Below are 23,616 nucleotides of genomic sequence, written 5' to 3' on the forward strand. Positions count from 1 at the left end.
TAAATCTAATTTATTTGAATTTGTGTTTATTTGTTTTGTGTGCGAGTTGATCAGCGACGCAATAATTGTGTATGACAGAAACAATTTGCCATTAACGCAATTTCGGAATGAAACGAATATCGACCACGTCCATGATTAAATTACGTTATTCAAAATGAAATATCAATTCCTATTTCACTAAATATGACACTCATTAATACATATTAATTTACATTCAATTATTCATAATATTGACACGTGAAATTCTACCCGTCAACTATTAGGATGGCTCAAAAAACACAACACGTTTCAAGCTTTAAAATTGACTACTTTGAGTGCCCTGTCCCTTAACCCTGTCATTACGTATCATCTTACCAGAGTGTCGAGATTTTGGCAAACTGAACATACACTTGAAACAAAGTAAAACGAATACAGACACAAATTGTCTTTTATGTAACTCCGATGTGTGAAAAGAAAATGGACCTGTGAGTAGGTTGGGACATTTTACAACTTTTTACAACAGAAATTAGCCGCAACTTTCCTACCCCACATCTGAAACGGTTTACACTTAAGTACTACAAAGTTTGAGGTCATTATTACGTATAGTCAGGCAAACAAGGAGTTTTTAGACAAATTAATACAAAGTATCAAATTATTGTTATAGAAGATATATCATGAATCTGAAAATATAAAATATTTTCGAATTATTTATGAAATAGTCAATTTTTTGATGACTTTGGGCTGAAAAGTCTCGGGCCTAACACGTTGATGGCGCTAGTTTAATTGTACTCACCTCTTTTTTTCAGTACTAACTCTCAAAAGACAGCTGTTAAAATTTTATGATATTCTATTAATTAGTTTGTGAGTTATTTTGCTAAGAGTGATGCTACTTTTGTTATTTTCAAACCAATGGATCAAAAAAAAATTTCGTGTTTTAATTTTACACTGCTTCTTGGTGAGAAAAAATACCATTCAAGCGAAACAATGGCTTGAAAAGTGTTATAGGGACTCCGCTCCATCAGAAACAACAATAAAACGTTGGTTTGCTGACTTCAAACGTGATCATAGAGACACCGATGATACAGAACGCTGTAGACGTCCATATGAGGCGGTAACACCGGAAATCATAAAAAAAATCCATAAAATCGATTTGAATGATCGAAAAATGAAGTGGATGCTGCCTTTGCTCACTGTAGACCAAAAACAAGAACGTGTTAATAATTCTGAACAGTGTTTGGTTATGTTTCCGGAATTTTTGCATCGATATGTGACAATGAATGAAACATGGATCCATCTCTTTACTCCGGAATCAAAACGATCGTCATCTGAGTGAACAGCAACTGGTGAACCTCGTGCAAAACGCCCAAAGATTACAAACGGGTTGAAAGCTATTCATTGATTAACTTGAGAAGTGAAATACCATCAACAGTTATTGAAGCATTTGAAGACAAAAAGAAAAAAACGAGTTTTCTTTGTTAGGCCCGGGATTTTTCAGCCCATGTGTTAACATAGTGCTGCATTAAATTAAATATTTCCATTAAAAAACATTTGAATTGATAATTTACGGGTGTGGCCCATTTATATACAAATATTACATAAAAAAACGCATTCTAAATGACAAAAATTGACCACGTTGTGCCTTTGTTATAAATAATTCATTGTTGAGATTATAAAATATAATACTTGAATTGAATACACACTTGAAACAAAGTACACAACGATAATGTGTAAAAAGAGAATGGGACCGTGAGTATGTTGGGACATTTTACAACTTTTCACACTGAAAATTAGCCGCAACATCGCTAGCCCAAATCCTAAATGGTTCGCACTTAAGTACGAGAAAGTTCGAGGTTACAAAATACATATGGTCAGTAGTCGAAATGGAAATAACAGAAATGTGACTAGTATAATGTTACTCGAATAGAAAATTAGACATGAATTGAACAGTATAAAATATTCAATATTATTTTATGTTAATTAAACACTTTTTTAATTTAAATTTTAATAATAAAATCAATGTTAATTCTAAATATATATGATAGATTAGCGACTGTTAATCTGTCTTTTTAGTTTAATTAAACCACTAAATTCACAATAATACGCTTCATTACAACAAACGTACTTTAACCCTCGACATCTAAAGCTTAACTGCCTGGTTCTTTCTTAAGAACTGCCTCGATTATCAAATATAAAGAAATCCTTCAGATTTGTTTACAAAACAAAATAGTCTAAATAGATGTGAGCCCGTCGTATCGGTCCATCGGTGAAAATGATGACGTAAGTTAACATATATTTTTCGCCTATTCACTTTGGGCGGTTGCAGTAACATTGACACTCAAATTCTGAAAAAATTTTATTAAGAAAACAAAACAAGTTATCAATTCCATAGAATGTTTAAATTAATTTAAATTTTTAACTTTTGCGATATTTAACGTGTTCCTAATTGGACCTTAATTAGTAAATTAAAAAAAAAAAAAACAATAATTTTCTTGAAAAGTTAGTAGTATTATACCCACTAGCGGTTATCATAGAAACTTAAACACATTTTTAAAATTTTTTGTGCTCACTTATTTATATCAATAATTTATCCTGGCAAGTCATGATTCGAGTTGTCCAAGTTTAAGTGTATATAAGCATATAGGTGCAATGACATTTACAATGAATATGTTGGAGTAAATTAAATAAACATTTCTCTTTAGAAAATATTCCAATTGATAATTTATATATGATTTCAAACTCAAACAATTCATATCCATAACCAACACCATATCAATGATGAAAATTTATGATAAAATCGATGCGGAATTAATTTCCTGATGAAAGCCGATATGCGTGTATCTGTATCTTTGTAAACTTTATTTATTTAATTTAAAAATTCATTGACGCAAACATGCGGAGAACCTCATAAATTAAAAAAAAAACCGTGTCTCATATTCCAGTGACGAACGACGTACTATAATATAGAAGTGGGAGGCAATCTCCTAATGAATTTCGTTCCGGTTCCAATTTCGCCCCGTTACCGATAAAATATTTCTTATTCGGCTCTTTCGTTTTATATTAAGCAGCTTTCGAGCGATCGTTCGGTTTGTGACTTATTACTCGTCGGCGATAGCTGAAAACTTACAAATTATTTAAATGAATCCTTTTTATATTCACTTCGGGGAACTTTACTCTATTAAGACGTCTTTAAATTACTTTTTATGGATCCTTTCGAAACTTGCAAGTAATTAGAGTAATGAAGGGGTCCGTTTTATAACCGGCCAAACCGAAAATACAATTTTTATGTGAACTAACATCGTAAATCCAATGTACATAATTGGAACGTAAAAAACTTTTTTTTGGGACGTTTAACACGCATCTCTGAAATAGTACGACGTAATATATAGATTCTGTCAGGTATCGAATTGGAGGATTTGTAGGGTCAGAATATAAACAAGTATAAATTTCGTCTTGCATGATCTCTCCGCCCTGTCCCGGCAATGAAATAAAGTTCTCCGGAAAGCGGCATCACCCCGAAGATATTTCGCCCACTTTTACTTTTCTGACGGCGGATGGACGCTGACTGGAATAATAAGTGGCAATATAAATCCGGGAATTACTACGCGGTGGAGTTTCCCTACATATATTGCCGCTTGTAACTCACAGGAACCCACCCGGTCCCGCACGATCCCGTTATTATTTTATGAGAATGTTCCGCGCGTTTTGAGCTTCCTAAAACTTGCCGCAACGAAAACATTTAGTGAACACAATTACACAGGATAAACAGCGCGTTTCATCATCGCTAATTACAACACAAAATAAATACAAAAATACGACTTAGAAGGACTAATTCAAGTACTCATGTATAAAAGCGGGTTACAATAATGTTTTTCCTCTTACCGGAATTATTTTCACGTAAAGGTATATATTTTCGGGGGAGTTTGTCAATTTATTCTAATGACTTTAAATCCGTATCCGGGCAACCGTCCCATCTTCAACTCCTTTATTTCTATACATTCAATATAATAAACTTTCCGCCAAAAAAAAAAAACAGTATTAGATTTTCGCATGACAGAGATGGTTGCAATCGTGAAACTTTATTTCAGTTTTATACGCCTCTTCCATTAAATATCTCCATTGAAATAAACTGAATTGAGTTTTCCTTAAAAACTGCAGATTGATGTGTAAGACTGCCTCCACTCTATCCCATCGTATCTTATTTATGTTCTGATCGAAAGGATGTCAGAAAAATTATTTAAGCAATATATTGTGTGAATCTAAACCGGAACTTAAAAAAAGTCTTTAAAATGCTGGTACTTTATTCTTGTATCGGGCACATATCGAGAATAAATTGAACCGTGAAATTGAAAAAAGACAATGCTTTAATATAATACATTTTTTGTTTTTTAGGTGAATTATCGAGGATATGAATTACACATCTAGTTATCTTATTTTATTGCTGTTTTACAAAAGTTTTTTTTTTCATCAGAACATAAATAAGATACGATGGGATAGAGTGGAGGCAGTCTTACACATCAATCTGCAGTTTTTAAGGAAAACGTAATTCAGTTTATTTCACTGGAGACATAATAATATAATAATTTTAGTATTACAGTATTTCAAGTACTTGCTCAAGTGGTTGTTCAAGAATAATCAGCTTGAAAGTAAAGTTGAACGTAGATCTACTTCTTACAAGTTAGATTAGATGTTTAAGGACGACGTATGCACAAGAAAAAAGTAAGTTGTGATACGTATTATATTCAAGAGATAATCATGTTGGCGTACTTCAAAGTTCCATCATAGGCCTATGTATAATAAACTAGTAACTACATTAATTAATAAAATATTTTTAATTTATGTTTTAATGTGGTTTATTTTTATTGAAAACAAGCTGCTTATTACACTTACACTATAACAAAAAAAAAATTAATTATAAGAATTTCATGTGAAAATTATTGTGAAATAAATGTCTTGTGAAAGCAAAACTGGAAGAAATTTCGGTTCTCTCGAACAATTTAGTTTCGAAGAAAATTTCTCGCATGAGTAGTAACTACTTTCGAAATTTCTAGGGTGCATTATTTGCTACAATTACGAGTGATAGCCTTAAAGAAATATATATACATACAGTATATACAAATATAAACAATGTTACGAAAAACTACTAGAATCTCAAAAATTCATTAAAAACGTGAGAAATTACTAAAAATGTAAAGTGACCTAATTCCATACATTCAAATTCTTACGATCATTTTCCATACGCTTAAAATGCGTACGACCATTTTTCATACGATAAAAATCTGTACGATCAAAATCCATATGATCATTTTCTATACGATCAAAATCCACACGACCATTTTCGATATGATCATTTTCCATACTATAAAATCCATACGATCAATTTCCATACAATTAAAATCTATAGGATTAAAATCCATACGATTAAATTCGTATTGATTGATTACATAGTTTCACTTTAATAACTTTATGGATTTTTATTTTTTTACTAATACTAATTTCTTGAAAAATCATTAAAAAAGTAAAAATAAATAATTCTAATTCTTCCTGGATTCCCAAAAAATTACTAAAAACGTAAGAAATAACTAAAAGACAGCCTAAGTTACTCCTTATTACATCAGCTACCTACCAATAAAAGTCCCGTCAAAATCGGTCCAGCCATTTCATAGATTAGCCGGAACAAACAGACAGACAAAAATTGTAAAAAATGTTATTTTGGTGTATGTACCGTATTCATATGCATGTAGTAGAAAACGGTTATTTCAATATTACAAACAGACACTACAATTTTATTTATATGTACAGATTAAAACTACGTATTGCCTTAATTATTATGGCAATTATCTTATGTAATGTTGTACAATGTAAATTTAATTTTATTAACTATATAAACACGAAATACGTTATATTAATTAACTTTTAATTAATTTTATTCAAAATATACAGTAAATTCTTTAAAATATTTTTCAATATTAAATTAAAAAGAAACATTAATTATTAATTTATTAAAATATATTACGAGGTTTGAGTAATTGGAAGTAAAGATACATTTAGTTTCGTATTTTGTATATTCTTCAATAAGTGATTCATGTTGGATTCACGGGGTAACTAGGCAATGCTGGTATAATTTAGTCCACAGCTCATAACATACGCCCATAACCGGTCTATAACTACACGGTAACTACACAATAAAGATTATTCAGAGCTGTAAGCCGTCACTATTATGCGTGAAACGTTGCCAGGAGGAAGGATCGTGTCGCCAACTTTTGCTCATTTGATATTCAATCATAAAGTGTCGCGAAATCCTTGCAATATTAACGCGGCAGTGGCTTAGGACCATTCAGTGTATCATGGCTTAGGACCATAATTCAGGACGATAGGCGTTTAACGTAGGTTAATCCGATGATAGACGCGGGCGGACATATTACCACGCCACACAGGCCATACCGAAATTTATGTGTCAGAAACTGCAAGATAAATTTTCAATGTTTGCATAGTAAATGTGTTATCTATGTATCGCTGTTTTGTTAGTTTTTGTATTGCTACATCCCGTGTACAAAAACAAATTCTACAATTTTCCTGCAATGAGTGACTTCTTGTTTCCTGTGTCGTTTGTTTGAACAAATCATTGTATTGGTTCCTTAATCTCAGACATCAAATTGAGTAACTCATTGGAACCAACAGTGAACGCCAATTCGATTAAATAAGTGTGGGTTGTGCGCTTCAAACAATTAATGAACGGGGGCTGTAAACAAACATTATTATCCGAGCAGGTACAATTAGAGAGTGAATCAGGAGGGGCAAAACAAACGTTCTAGGTACAAAGAACAAGGAAATAAGTCCGAATGAATTCAACAGGGTCCCATAGGAATTCGCCAATTACACACGAACATACATTGCGAAGAATTAAATGAGTTTGCATGAATGGCTGTAGCTGCGGGAGTGTTTATTTCGGATAATTATGCACGGGTAATAATTAAGGAGCGATCGCTAATGGAATCGGAATTGGGAGGGGCAAAAAAAAAAAACAGAAAATGGCCCCGATAATATTTGAAAAAAACAAATAGAATTAATTGTGCATTACAGTTGATGTATCGATTATCTAAATATTGACAAACGTTTATCCCGTCTTCAGCCGTGACCCCTTTATGACGATGCCGTGTACCAAACGATCACCGTCGAGTTTTGACGACCGGCGTGCAACTGAGATAAATTGCATTGTTTCCCTGAAAATATTAATAATCCGCGCTGAAATGCTCAACTGTGCCATTGAAGCAATATCCTTTGAAATAATGACGGTCATAAATTGGTGCAGCTATCTGTCGGTAGCAGGAAGGCCCACACCTGTCACCTACCGCGTTATAATGTGTCCGTCGCCGTCCGACCCAACCTTGAGTTATGCCCCCAGCAAACCGCCACAGTCACCGGACCAATATACAAGGACTCCCGGACACTTCGCGATTGAATGCTTAATGAGGAAAACTGGACCCAGAGCATTAAATTGATGTCACCGTGCTCATTGAGCATTGGAGTTTTCTGTCATAGGAAAAACCATTAAATTTCATAATTTTGTTTCAAATGTTCATTTTAATAAAAAATGAATATTCAAAGTGCAAATTTTATTATCCACACTTTTGTAGAGTCTTCAGATGTTCTAGAAATTTCGTTTCATTCGTTGCCCGTTCTAATCTGCTTAGTGATTTTGGTGTTTTTAAACACTGGTGTCCATATTTTATCAAGCTTCAATGCTTCTTCTTTTCAATTGAAGTTGTTTCCGTGTTTATGGATTTCAGTTGCTTCCCTAACCATTCCTTCGTGATATCCAGTTGTCTAGGCAAGCAATTGTGTCTCTTGGAATTTTAGCATTTTTTTCATTTAATAGTGTATGTTCAGCTACAGCAGACTTGTCTGATTGTCCTAGGGTGCAGTTTCGTTTGTGTTCCTTAATCATCCTAGTTCCTATTGAACGTTTCCGCAAGAGCATCGGTACCATACAACATTCATAATATATAAATATAAAAAATTAAATTTCATTAAGTGTAGATGAATTTTCTACATTTAAAAGGCAATTTAATTTTTTTTCTTGTAAAATAACTTAATTTCTTTTAAATTAATATATTATAGAATATTTTTTAGGCAAATTAATTTGAAAGTAGGTTAAAAATGAATAAAATGAATCTACTTTGATGAGAAGTGATAAAAAATAATTTAATTTATATTTCGACATATACAGTGGCTCCATAAAAAGCCTCTCCCCAGGTAACTTCAGAAATGGAACAAGATGTAGGCCTTTGTTAAAAATAAATTTGTCAATCTAATTGCCAAATTAGTATATGGCCATTATCAACTATTGCAAGTGGCTTGTGATATCTCATTTTTATTTTATTATTTTATTGTTACATTATTTTTAATTTTGTACGCTTTAAATTATTATAATAATTAGTTTTCTTAATTAGAACTTTAAAATCATTTTTCCATAAAGTTAACATGTGCCAAACTACCTATTACCATACAGACACTGTCAATATTGAAAACCCAGATAAAAGGCTACTTTCTGTATTGTCCTTGTGACGGTGTACTGTACTGTATGTTAGAATATACAATTAAATGTTAAAGTCAAATATGTACTCGTACAATGATTTTAAATAATATTTATTTTATTCAAGTTTATAAAAGGTAAATTTAATTCGTAATTAATTACATTCAAATGTATATATGCCATCGAATTTATATTATTTACTCAATGAATTAAAAATAATTAATAAAATTAATGCATGCGTTTACACAAAGCTTTGTATATACAGCGTGATATTCAATAATATTGAGATTTCATGATCTACAAAAGTTATTACATTTATTAATATTATAATATAATTTTTATTATTAACAACTCTCAAAAACGAAACAAAATGTATGGTAAAATTTAATAAATTAATTACATGTTCGTATATACTTTTTATACGACCCTATATTTTAAAATAACACCGCCCATATTTCACAAAAAAGCTACACACCAAATAGAGCATGGAAGAGCACTAAAAATTTATGGGACACAAAAAACTACATATTCTGAAAATCTTTTATCCGCATATTCAGATTTAACAACTTCGGGTACATTTTTATACACTTCTTTTTATATCCATCATATTTTTTATTCTATGAAATATATATAAATTTGAATAAATGATATTTACTCTTGTCAGTAACAAGGGGTAATTTAAACCATTTAGTTTGGCAGTGAAAAGGAAACACATCTGTAACATTCACACACAAAATAAAAGCCATCAATCACAATTATTGATATTCGGAACATCTATGTTTCGATCCGTAAATACAAACATTTATCACATTAAATACTCTTTTGGGAACTAATGACAAGCTTCGGAACCGTTTCAAGACGTTGCTGTCTTTCCCCTGTCAAATAATAAATACCACATTTCTGAAAATCAAGTCCAAAAGTTATAATGAGCTCCTAAATTCGAGTACGTCATCTATTGTAGACTGTTATTCGAAAAGGCGTGAAATAATTTAGATCAGATGTAAAGTTACTGTTAAGCGGGCATGTTTGGAGCAGTCGTTAGTTGTGTTTTATTGTTGCTAAAGGTAAATATCCTTTAAATGTGTTAAAAATAATGAATCACTGTTTCAAAGTAATTAGCGTAAATGTGGAAGGCTTATTGTGAACCGACATAATCGGCATATTGTATGTCTACCGCATTGATCGGTACAGTTATGGTACGCAATTAGCAGTGATATGAAAATTGCGCTATAATTATAGGAAAACAGTTCTCTTAATAACCTGCGAGATTCTGCATTTTTAATTTATAACATAAAATATATGTTATGTTATATCTCAATCATGACTTTTTAGAATTTTTAAGTACTTGTACAATTAAAATTAAACATTTTACTTTTGTATTTCGACGTTTTTAATTATATTGTAAAAGATAATCCGCAATTAAATTACACTATGATGAGTCCATTTTTTATAAAAAGTGTGCATTATTGAACAAAATAATGGATGGAATTTTGGATTTATGAGCATTTGTTGATAATTAGTAGTCAATGTTTAATATTAGTGATTGCTTTGTTGTGTAAAGTTGAACAACAACAATGCAAATGTATAATAGACAATATAGGTTTAAATTTGCAATGAATATGCAAAAGCTTATCAATTATTACATAATGTATATTGCAAAATTTATTTGTATAATAAAATTGTAGATTACCAACATATGTATATTTAAATAACACAATTTATTATTTATTTCAATTTATTATTTTATTAACTACCTTTTTAGATATATGTACTGAGTGACAGAAAATAGAACACATACCGATTGGAAAGTCTTTGATCCTATTGAATTTTGTGAGAGACATCATGCATGACAAAGACAGTAAAAGATTCCCACTACGAAGCAAATTTGCAGACTATTGCTGTCTCTGTCGTGCATGATGTCTCTCAAAATTCAGTCGGATCAAACGCTTTTCGATTGGTATAAGTCAGACGTCATTGAAATTTAGTAATCTAGTAAACAGTTGAGGTAATATAAAGCAGTAATGGATACAGTAATGGAAAATATTGGTCTGTATAATTTTAAACTAATAATAAGTTACTTAACGGTTAAGGATTGTCTGTAGAGGGAGACTGATTTTGAAGATTTTTTCCTATAATGTCCCACACTTGTTCAATCGATGATAACTCCACTTTCTGGTCACGGCAACTATTAGAAACATTAAGTAACTCTCGTAATATAAAGTCGAATATTGTCCTATTGTAAAACTAGATTTTAAATAATATTTATTTTATTGAAGTTTATAAAAGGCAAATTTATTTCGTAATTATATTCAAATGTATTACCATCGAATTTATTTTATTTACACAATGAATTAAAAATAATTAATATAATTAATGAATTTACACAAAGGTTTATTTTTTAAATGTTATTTATACAGTGTAATATTCAATCAATACCGACTGGCAATTGTGTAAGTGTTCACAAAAAATTTAACCAATATTTTGCTTGGAATTTTATAACAATTTATTTCTGGTTACAGATCATTGATTCAGAGGGAAAATTTAAGGGTTTCTTTAATTTTGGTAAAAGTATTAAGAACATTCAAGAAAATGAGAGTTATTAAACATGAAAGTTAATTATTTAAATTATAATAAAATTAATTGATACTTATTAGTTAAACTGAGTACGACTGTGGCTTTATATTTAACACAAATTTTAAATGTAACTGATTTAGCCTGTGTTAGCTGCCAGACGTCAGACTTTTTAAACAACCCCAACAAATAATGAATTCCATTGATTACTGAGGTAATCAGGCCCCGCTACCCTCAAGCCATATCCTCTGCTCAGTATTAATTAAACTCCAAATACACGATGTCCCTCACAAACAGGAACCGATTTATAATAGGCAATCAGTAGCCACAAAGTTCGAGGAGACAAACAAGCGAAATTTATGTGTCGCAGCTTGTGCGGCCGAGAGCGCCGCTAACAAGTTCGACGGACCAACTTATTTGCTACCATTCACGCTCAATCCCTTTTGATATGTCACCGTTATCCCATTTTTCAGGTGCTAGGGCATTCCGACGCCGCCGCCGGCGGACGAAACAGACATTCGTGGAGCGTCGCGCACCGGAACGTCTTCATCTATCGGAATGACAGTCGGGATTTCACGAACCCATTGAACGTCACCCTCTCACGTTATGGGGGATGGGATTTCAAGGGCTTTGAGGACGACGTCGTCAGAGTCATTGCGGATAACGTGAGATATTTGCGTGGGGTGTTACTTGACAATTTACAAAATGATCTTCTTATCAAACAAATTTACAACTCATTAAATATTTTTACTATTGCTTGTACGAGATGTTTCTATAAAACATATTTGTTTTCGTATTCATATAGTGAACTTCTAGTTGGTAAACAATTAATGAAACTTTTGGGATTCGTTAATTACATTAATAATGCCAACTCTAGTAAATTGCAATTACAAACAGCGGCTTTAACTCTGTGACAGTTACAGTAGTTACATTTCAGTTTGGACTATTTTCGCAGTTTCGCAGGTTTTTCAGTTGAGTTATACTCGTTAGAAAGTTATTCCCGCCGTTTAATTGTGCATCTCATTTTAAATGAAAGCACGAATAATTAAAGAAGATAATATTTCTGAAATTAAGGTTAAAAAAACTGTTTAAAAAAGTCAAACAATTTAACAACAATAAGTAAATCCAATTAATCAGAAAATTAAAGATAAAAACATTAACTTTCTTAAATGTAATTAAGTCTATTCAATGTTGCAGCTGGCTGTTAAGCACTTTGTTATTTACTCTGTTCAATTAGAAACTTGCAGTAGCATCAAATTCTATAGTATTGTTTGAATATAAAACAAAACGTGAACTTTAGTTTAAAGTAAGTTTGAATTTCTTTTTCGGCTTTCTTTATTTCTTATTTTAATGACTCATCCTTTTCTACATTGTATAAAAGATATTTTATAAATCAATAATATATAAATTACAGATTATTGGAATTTGTATTTCAAATATATCAAGAAAATACATAATTACTCATATTAATTTTTACTTTGTTAACGAATAAAAAGCCTCAGAGACCTTCAACATTTATATTTTTCATCAAATTCCATAAGAAATTATACAAACAAATAATTTTTCTACCACATTGATTGGATATTTTTGAAATATAGTTAAATGTCACAAAAATAGTTAATTAAACAAATATATCTTCACCTTGAATAAAACCTTTTAAATCAAATCATTTCCAATAAAAAAGCCATAAAATTCTTTATCATTTATACTTTTTCATAATGAAATAGAAGCTATTATAGACACTTTCAAACAAAGTCATTTTTGGATCCCCTTAAGAAACACCCCGCAATAGGACTTGTCAGCCACTTAGCCAGACCTTTATTTTACAGATGCCGCCCTACATCACGTCCAGTAACCTCTCGGAAGCCCTCGGCGGCTATTTGGGAGACATCTGGAGCATCGTGGAGGACGCCTTTAAGTTCAAGTAAACAATTGTTTCGGTAGATAAGCAAGGGCCCGGGCGCCGTTCCCTTTTACGAGTTATGTCTTAATGACGAACATATGGGGGTGATCTACCCCCGTAACGGTTCCTTACGGCCACTAACCACCTCGTGAATCATGCCGAAAGTTTCAATTTATACGCGAACTGCCTACCTCCGCCATTTACGAAACAACTAATGAGATTTTGTCGGGCACGTTAAAATTGAACGTGTACATGATTAAAGGGGATGCAAGCTATTAATCAATTTTTAGTTTAGATGGAGTTGGGGATTAGTCGGCGACCGTACTAAAATTAAGTTTTGGTTTGTTCGCAGGAAAAAAGTGTCATCCATATATTATGATACTGGTCTGAACATCATCGAGGCCGGGCAAGCGGACGTGATGCTCGCCGCCGCCGTGGCGAATGATAAATTAGTAAACGTTGATTATTCGCAGCCGTACTTCTACAACTGGTAGGTATATATATACACTCGACGCCGTCGCCGCAACGGAGATCGGTCCTCTTTATTTCGCCCATCGTCATGAATAACTTATTCGCACGACGTTTTCTGGGTCACATGTCACCGACGACGTTTCGCGCTTGGTTTCTCTCTGTTCCGTGCAAGATATTGTGCACGTTGGACAATCTTCGCTATCGGATTATATTCCTACAGATCCTGACAGAGATGAACTACCCAGATAATTGTCGACTCAATGTAATAGGTGCAATGACATTTTCCAGTACACGTTTAATTAAGCTGATTAATTTACTATTGTTCCATCTTGGATTCATTTTTATATTCAATATAAAAATATACTAGATGAAAATTAACATTAACTGAGTGTTATAAAAAAATATTATATAAAATAACCTAGAATAAAAACTACGTAAAATATTAATAATTTAACTAAATTTTTGCCTCGCCTCATTTGAAACGTATTTTTATTTTGCTGACTACATTGTGGTGGATAATTATGCAATTAAAAAAGATTTATTTAATATTTTATATAATTTTCCAAAAAACCGATTTACTGCTATTTTAAGCAATATTCCATGCTATTTTACCAGTTAACATCGAGTTCTGAATCAATTATTGTATCTAATGTATTTGATAAACTTCCATAAAATGTTCAATGTTTATTACTAAATAATACGATACTCCTTTAAAAATAAACAATAGAAAACAGTTTCAGTATCTCTTCTTTATTTCTGAGTTTCCAGAGAGGATCCCTTTTCAAGTGAGTTTTCCTGTGTATTGTTTTTATTAAGGTTATAAGGTTAAATAAAACTGTGGTATTTTGTATAAAAATGTGAATAACATTATTCGAAACATATTTTGTGACAAGAAAATATTTTTCTTTCAAAACTTAAAACTTTATTTTTGAGAATTCTCTTAAGTATATTTTTTATTTTGTTTTGTTGTGGGAAAGATTTGTTATTTAATTACTAGATAAAACACAGAAATAAGAAATATATTCTATATTATTTTATATTATTTTACATTATATTATATTATTTAATATTATTTTATAATATTTTATAATATTTTAAATTGTATTATATTATTTTATATTTTATAGAAGTTTTCATTAAACAAGAAGCTCTTGATCATATTCTTTATAAGAAGCATAAAGCTTGTCGCAAGAAAAATAATAATTTACAACGATTAAAATACTACCTACTTTAAGACAATTCATTAAAGTAATTATCTAGAAACGAATACTCAATTAAACAATATCTATCTTTCTTGATTAATGTTACTAGACAAATTTACGTTTTTTAATAATTTCACAAATTATCATAAATGAACTTTTGAATTATTGCTATATAATATTATAATCACCAGGGGTGTGGGGTAATTTTAACCACCACACTGAGTATTATTACCAAGGATTGTTCTTTCAAAGTTTTATTTTTGTCAATAACAGGGGGTTATTCAAGTAAGAATTAATGCTTTGTTTAAAGGATAAACAATTTTATATGAAAACAAATTTTCTGACTGAAAAAGAATATCAAGAAAATATTTTTCTTTCACTGCTTAAAAACATAATTTTATTTGTGCATGACATAATTTTATTATTTTTTTGCTTCTCAAGCAAAATTTTGTTTGGTACAGTATAGTAAAATCAAAAATAAAAAATATAAATATTTTACTACATTAGAATTCCTCAATATATTCTTTGTTAAGTAGCATGATGTTTGTAATATCATAAATAATTTTAATTTTAATAATAATTATATCTATTAATCAGTATATAAGTAAAAAATAATATTAATAAATATGCCAATAACACTTTAGCGTTAACTAATAATTTCCTCATTTACAATAATCATGAATTTTAAACACTGTTTTTATTTAATACTCAGATATTGTACGATATATATCTGTTGAAATTGCACAGTTTATCAACAATTACTCTGGGATATTTTCACTTGAAATTATATCATTAACAAACACTCATACACTAATAGTAGTTTTATTACGCTCCAGATATAAATTTAAAAATGTAAATAACTGGGAAGTGGAACAAGGTCGGTTGTGAAGAAAATCGTATTTTTCTTACGAGTGCATAAAATTATGAACTGACAGAGAATAAAAATATAAAAACTGCCCGGATATACAGTTAAAACGAAGTGCCATAAAAGTCAGGAGCTTTGTGGTTCATATTAAATTTAAAGCTTTATGATTTCGTAAATTGATATGCATATATTTCGACATATTTTAAACATCTAACAATATCATAATATAAAAATTAAAATTATATTGCTTGGTATATTGTATTAAACAACTCTTTTAAATTGTGTAGACACAAAATTTGTTGTGGTTTTGGAACGATTTTAAGACAGGTCTCAGTTTCAGACAATTTTGCGTTACATTTCAGTAGTAATTAATAATTCCCACAAACATGCTGCAACTGACATAAATCCAGATTACTGTCAGATGCTACATTTATTATTATGTAACTAACGAAAAGTTAAACAAATTTTAATAATCTTCAAAATTAATAAATATGGAAGTGAACTAGAAAAAATAAATTGTTGGAAAACATCAAAGATTTGGGTTAACTGAACGAACAAACACAAGCATACCGAATATTTAAATGTGCCGAATCAGTTTCCTATCGGACTTCGTGTAACAAAAAGTTTTACTTTACATATTTTTCAGGTACCATTTGTATATAAAGCAGCCGGAAGCCAGGCCTTCGTCCTCGTCATATCTGAAAACTTTCAATGCGAAACTTTGGTTTCTGACACTGGGAATATTTGTTATTCTAACGATGGCACTTTGGCTAACGATCAACTTTTTAAACAGGATTTGTCACTCAGAACCTTGCATTTCCATACCGTCGTGTTTCCTCGGGATCGTTTCGGGCTTTATAAATCAAGGTAAGTAAAAAATAATGCGACAAATCAAGCCGTAAATTTTGCCGCGCCGACAATGCCTTAATGAACGGGCGAAAATAAATTATTGCGCCGAAAAAATCGCGCACTTCGTTATTTTTTAATTCTGTTTAGATAATTTATTGAGCCTATCTGAAATATACCACCGTTCCAAGATTTAATGTGGATATACCACACTGTTGTTTTTTTTTTTTGAGGTTACGATTTGAAATTGCACAGTTATTCCGGAAGGGTGCTATTAATATTCGCCTTGATGCTGGGTGTTGTTCTGTACTCCGCCATGAACGCCGTTCTGGTAGCACAGTTGGCCATATTCGACATACCTTTTCCCTTCGAATCCCTGGACGACATACCGGTCAAAAGAACGCATTCTTTGTGTCTTCGCACCAATAGCTTCGTTTACAACAACTTTACGGTACTAAAACTTTGTTTACAATGTACTGAGTACAGTAAATAATTTTAGGATGCCTATAAAAATGTACTTCCTCACTGGACAGGTGTATTGAATGGACGAGGCTGTTTGGACATCAACAATCAAACAAATCTAGCAAAAATTCTTTGTAATGATAGCATAATTTTTCTCGAAAACAGAGTGGTTTTGCCCAATGTTATGAAAAACCATAATATAGAATGTAACGTCATAAACTTCAAACAAAGATATTTCAAAAAAGACAATGTTTTCCTAATGGCTAAATCTTTTAGAGGAAAAGTAAAGATAGACAATTTGTGAGTAACTTTTTATTCAAAATACAAACTTACTATTATTAATAATGTTTTAGTGTCAAAAAGATGAGAACTGTGGGAGTACTTCAAAGATTAGAATACAAATGGATAAAAAATGAACAACTGACGGAGATTAAAACTATATCATCACCACAAGTCACGATGAAGCATATAGAAAGTGTTTTGCACATGTACATTATCATGATTGCTTTGAGCCTTGTTTTTCTGGCTTGTGAAATTACACATAACAAATTGTTTAATGTGAAAAGATATCAAAACAATACATTCTATAATTAATTGCAACGTTCTAACTGTAGTACCATATTAATTGTTAGCTGAAGACAAATGTATAGTATTATAGTTGGTTTGAAAAATAAATAAAATAAAGGTGAGTGAAGTTAAATAAAAAATGACGCGACAAATCAAGTCGTAAATTTTGCTGCTCCGACAAAGCCTTAATGAACGAGTGAAACTAAAATATTGCTGAAAATAAATCTTCAGTTCGTAATGTTTAATTCTTTAAAGCTAATTTATTAACTCGTAATTATACAGTGTAAATACCACTGTTTTCACCCTTTTTTACACTGCGGTTATAATTTCTAATTTGTAAAATTGTGCACTATATAAATATAACGAAATAATAACAGTACCTTTTAATTAAATATAATTATAGTATATTTCTTCTATTTAATCATGTTAAACAAAAAATGCATGCTATAATAATGGTTTTAATCGTGGTTATTTAACGTGTACTTACCGGAAAAGAGCTCTAAGAACTTTTCTACACCGTAGTTATTAGGAAATCTGTATAGAGGATCTCTTAATGCTTCGGTTGTATGGACTTTTATTCGCTTCACCATAAAAGTTATGTTATCAGGTTTTCCATCTTGATTAAAATCTGCAAATATAAAAGACAGATCATCAAAATTTTAAAGTGTGTTAATAACTAAAAACAATAAAATTTTATATAGGGTAACTATGAACAGTTGATTTGATGGTAATAAACACGTGAAAACCTGTGAATAATAAAGAAGTTTTTACTGAGCGAAGTTAATTTGGAAAATTACCATATACACTATCGCCCATATGTAGAGCAACAAAATAAAAAACATAATCATTTTATTAAAAAAAAAAAAACAATTCTTTTTAAATTAAATTAATTTTATAATTAATAAGTGCCTAAACATTTCATACCTCAATTTATATACCAATTTTTAGATTTTTGATAGGTTTTCTTAAAACTAATCTTGCATATGTTAATCGTAAAATAGTTGTAAAATCGTACAAAATTTATTTTATTTATTTTATTTTTCGAACACTTTTCCCATTTCAGGGTATGGTTGCAGAGTGGGTTCAGTTTAAATGGTTGAATTTCTACATGTCTTTATGTAGAATTATTTAATAAAATATTCTTAAATTAAACTAAAATTAATTAATTAAAAGATTTAATAAATTACCTCTACGTGAAATCTTAGAGAATTGTAAGTTTGTTCTTTTTATTTATGATTTTCAATATTACTAAATTTAGTTAATGATTTTTACGTTAAAAATATTTGTAAGTACAATGTATTGCAGACAATATCAGAATTGTAATTATATTGAAATAATAAATTTCATTTTGAATTGCATTAAGGTTTTTAGACCAAGTACATTATTATTTACATACAGGGTTTCTTATAGAAAATCTCAAATTAGTTTGGTTGAAAAAAAGAACATTTGTTTAGTTCATCTGATTGGTTGAAGTAGGATCGTTGTTGGAGACATTCAGTTTCTTGAGGGACTTAAGTCACTACCCATACTTTCTAGAACCCGAGTTTATAAAAACTCTGGGATTCACACTATTTCGGTAGATTTTACTAGAATTTTTTCTAGCGTCAACATTGAAGTTCTTTTAGTTCTTTACTTACTGATTGTCCAATCAAGACTTACTGACAAGTCTGTCAAATATTAATGAACTCTACGAAGAAGTTTAAAATCACTCAAAAGAAATTTCGAACGATTATATTGGAGAGCTACCAAAATCAATGAAGAAAAGGTGATTAGAAATTATTAAAAATAATTGGTATGCTACTAGATACTAAATAATAGAAGGCTAAATGTACTTAAGGTTGTTTTATTTTAAAGTTGCTCTACTTTTGACCCTTGAATATTTTTCAAATATTAATAAATATCCAACTAAATCCACTAATAAACCATTATATATTGCTGTATTGTAACATACTGCATAAGTGACAATAATACGGATATTTAAACGTACACTTTTATCAAGGCAAGTGAAAATTTCTAAAGTTGCTCTAACATACATATGAGTGATAGTGTTTCGCATTAAATATGTTTAAAACCAGAGTGTGCACAAATGACAATTTGTGTCTATCGACATTTTTATCAAAACAGCGTACGACAAGTTTCGATAAATAGGAGAATAGGTCTAGGAATAATTCCCAGAAAATCTGACTACGACTTTTGTCCGGGAATTCCGGAAAGCATCTTAAAGATTTTCAAGTGGCGTAGTTTTTCAACTTACTTTTCTTAAGTGTGACCTCATTTATAAAAGGATTTAACAAAGAATCGATTGAGTGCTCTAAAATATTTACACGACGAAAAAACAAATCGGTCTGATTGAGTAAACCACCACATCGACTTTGTCCGTCGGAAAGTCTTTCTAGACAACGAAATTTTTATCGGTGGCATTAAACTAATAATTTTTCCTCCGTCTCTCCCCGTAATCCCGTCGCGGAATTACGTAAATTCCTGGCGTGAAATCTCGGACGAGCAATTGACGCATTAAACCCGTGCACGAGCAAAAGCCTCCCTCCAATAACTTGTAAACTGCGTTTGTGGCGCCGAAATTTCGTGACAGGGAGAATTACAATTATGATTTATAATAATTTGTGGCAGTGACAAGTACGGGGCTTTTTAGCCTAATATAAAATTACGTTGCAGAAAATATATTTTCCGCCGCGCCTTTATCAACGCAAATTTAGATTTACGACCGGCGCGTACATACTGGTTTTACTTACCGTGGACAAATAAATAAACATGTGAACATTTTACATCGCTTGTCTACCATGTGAATTTACAGGACCGCACCATGAATCCCTTAATTGTAATGTATTGTTATAGTTGCATTGATGGAGTGGCGAAAGAATTAATTGCACCTTCATGTCTGTGAGTTTTTAAAGTTCTATTTTAGTGGCAGCTCTTGTTAATGATGATAGAAACATTATTAAGTACAAATGCAAATTTACCTTGCAAACGGACAAACAAATTGAACCGATCAGATCCATATCAGATCCATATCTGATATATTGAACTGTCTGCATTCAAGTTTATTTATCGAGTCTAGTTTTGAAATGAATCGTTATCGCACACCGCAATTAATTTCGTTCGTTACAACTTGAATAGCAGGTTATTTGCTTTTGTTTGCCGAAAAGGAAGCGGTCATTTATTACACTCACCAGTGATTTTGTAGATGGAATTGACGCGTTGCACGTGCCTCGTCATAACTTCGATGCAAGCTTCCTCGGTGCCGTATTTCGAAAAGAAATGATGATCCGCCTGCAAATACAGCATGCACGTGGTCTTCTTCGGATCGACGGTCGCCCTTTTGTTGACGTTTCGGAATATCAAACCGGAAATGTCGACGTTCGTTCTGTTAGTAAGCATGTCCATCTCCTCATCTATGGGTTGGTTCAGGTCGAATGGCGAGGTGAAGTGTATTCTGCTCCTGTTTGGATGCAGATAATTCGAGTCGTCGTAAGGCAGTTTGGCTTCGCCTTCCAGCAACCATCGTTTCCGTCTGTATTTCGAGTAGCTCTTCTGCGAATGGTGGAGGCCGTTCTGGTGGAGTTGGTGCGAGGCACATGGCTGTCCTTTTCTAGGATCCTGGACGTCTGATGTCTTATATACAATTGAGTGGTAGGTGGCAGGCGACTTGGAATCTTTCGAGTTCAAGTAACGACTCAGTGGTTCTATGTGGTATTCGTCCGATGGTGTGGTTATGGTGCCCTCGAACAAACCTTCGCTGGTTATGAGGCCGTGAACCGTTGAAGATTCGTCATCTGTAAAAAATATTAATCTCATTATTAATTATAATAACAATTAATTAATTTCAATGTGGGAAATGTGAAATGGAGAAAGCATAAAAAGTGGGAGCTTTCCTGAAGAAAATATATAATGCTGTATCTGGGCACTTTATTCATATTTCAGGGATAATGTTTCCCTTTTTGCCGGAGTCTTTCTCTCATGTAAAGCCGGCAATGCGTTTTCTGTTTTGCTCATTTGACAAATGGTTGGCATTTTTCTAATATGTCATGCCCAAGAAGGCAGACAGTTTCATAAAATATACGCCTGGTCATGTTTCTTAATACTCGTGTTCCACACATTTCGTTAGCAATATCAATATCAGTTTTAACACCGAACGATATTTTTCAGTGTCAGTTCTCTTTAAGTTTTATGCATTAGTTAGTTGTTTAAAATACGAAATGTGCTTTGTCAATCTACATAAATAATTTATTTTGTGAATGATATTGATAATAATAACACAATATCGTAATTAATCAGAAACAATCGACTTATATTTTAGTTGTTACTATTAATTTATTATTAAATAGTCAAGAAATAGTGAAGAAACTAGCAGATATTTACAAGGGAAACTCTGATGACGACAACTATACTGCAGAGTTTCTCAACATTGAATCTGCCGAAGAAGAAAAATAAACCATAATTACAGTGACTCCATAACAAAATATTCTCGCTAACAGAATTTTAAGATGCCAAAATTACCGGAAAAAACTGATCAATAAAATACTAATGTGGCGAAAGGTACGCTTATAGAAAATATATTAGAGTTATATTAGAAAGTTTTGTTAACGAATTCTTCGCAAGTAATCAAACGTTTGTAGATGTATTCTTTGACATACAAAATGCCTATGACACAGTGTGGAAACATCTATTCATTAAAAAACTACAAAAATGGAACTACAACCTTTTCTCAACCAAAGAACCTTCCGAGTCAAAGTCAACGGACACATCTCAGAGAAAAGAAATCAACAAAACGGGACACCACAAGGATCTATCATAAGTATAACTTTATTCTTAATATTGAAGCCAGACTATTCGCAGTTATATGTGCAAGAGGTGCAACAACCATCCACACCGATGCATCAAAGACTCCAGAAGACGTTGAAGCCGCATTTATTTGTAGAGATTTTCTTTTTAAGATCTCATCTGATGCCTCTATATATAATACATATTAAAAGCAATACAATGTATAAATAATAATGAAACTATGAGCAAAGCATTAATAGTGACAGATTCACTAAGTTCAATTTTGGGTATAAAACAATTGTAAGCAAAGATTCACCTCTACAAGCAATTAAAAACTGTTTGTATGAAATTCAACAAAAAAATAAAATAGTTTGTTTCACCTGGGCCCTTGCTGCCTTTTCTTACTGATATTTGAAAGAAAACGAAAAATAGATGAGTGACCCAAATCCTGTGAAATATTTTATTTAAGCAAGATTATCGAGATTGTTAATAATTCATCATTCAGGCCTGCATGACACTGACAATATTCAAGAGATAAATCCCTTTGGGATTCTCTGGTGATATCTAATTTATTTTAAAAACTAAAAATTTCCCTTCCATAACTAGATAAATATTAGATGATTGTCAAAAGATATTTCCATTTCTAGAAACATATATGCAGATAAATATTTCAATTTTGTATACGTGTAAATAAATATTTGTAAAATATAGTATACTTTTGAAACAAATCTGCATGGGAAAAGACAACAAAAACATTGACCGAATTCCACCCCGTGCATTTTATCTCCACCAGGTATAATCGAATCCGGTAATAATTTAACAGGGACCATCGCAGTTTCATGGGTAGCACACGTCTGCCGTCCACCGGACCCCGATGTTTTATTCAGGCTGTTCGGGCTTTTAAGTTTCGATTAAACAAAATCAATCAACATGTATTTGCGTCACGTCCCGCTACGAAATTGATCCCCGACACGACGAAAAGCCGGACGGCTCCGTGTAATTCGCAATTCGGGTCCGATTTCGCAATCAGATCGACGACTGAGTGTATCGCGAAACAAAAGCGGTCACTTAGACTGATCAACGGGGAATCCCGGCAAAAACGGGGCTTAATGGCGGCATTACGGCAATCCCTTTATGTATTATCGTTTTTAAACAAAAGGCGTTCCTGATGGTGCTGGTGCAGCACAAAAATAATTGGTTTTGAACGGTTCATGTGCACCTTTGTTCTTGATCAGTTTTGATGGTGAATTGTTTCGGTGCCAATCAAATCGTGGAGACACACTAAACTAATATTAAATAATTAATTAATTAATAATCTCTTATGATTAATATAAACTATCTGCAGGAATATAATGTGTATACTCCATCTAAACTATTGCATAGATTAAACATAAATAGTATTAACAATTGCTAATATACATTATATCGAATCCACTCC

The 23,616-nt window shown here is 31.7% G+C and overlaps 2 protein-coding genes across 4 annotated transcripts in view; one reads left to right on the top strand and one right to left on the bottom strand.

Annotated features, from left to right (window-relative positions):
• LOC109594866 (disintegrin and metalloproteinase domain-containing protein 10-like) overlaps positions 1–23,616 on the bottom strand; it is a 104,668-nt gene that overhangs the window by 9,698 nt on the left and 71,354 nt on the right. The window contains exons 4-5 of one of the 2 annotated variants that reach the window (XM_049964219.1): positions 20,588–21,190; positions 17,887–18,015 (exon numbers count right to left, since the gene is read on the bottom strand). In XM_049964219.1, coding sequence (XP_049820176.1) covers positions 17,887–18,015; positions 20,588–21,190 — 732 coding nt within the window. Of the gene's footprint in view, positions 1–17,886; positions 18,028–20,587; positions 21,191–23,616 lie in introns of both variants that reach the window. The other variant, XM_020010113.2, reaches the window with a different exon arrangement.
• LOC109594867 (uncharacterized) lies at positions 16,012–17,684 on the top strand. Of its 2 annotated transcripts, XM_020010114.2 has the most exons (5): positions 16,012–16,107; positions 16,171–16,391; positions 16,604–16,821; positions 16,870–17,132; positions 17,186–17,684. In XM_020010114.2, coding segments are annotated over exons 1-5 (945 nt in total). In that variant the 5' UTR covers positions 16,012–16,105; the 3' UTR covers positions 17,427–17,684. The 2 variants fall into 2 exon arrangements, with proteins under 2 accessions (XP_019865673.1, XP_019865674.1); XM_020010115.2 differs by lacking the exon at positions 16,012–16,107 and having other exon boundaries at positions 16,119–16,391.

Source organism: Aethina tumida, chromosome 3 (genome assembly GCF_024364675.1).
Source record: "Aethina tumida isolate Nest 87 chromosome 3, icAetTumi1.1, whole genome shotgun sequence".
In the NCBI taxonomy this organism is placed as follows: Eukaryota; Metazoa; Arthropoda; class Insecta; order Coleoptera; family Nitidulidae; genus Aethina; species Aethina tumida.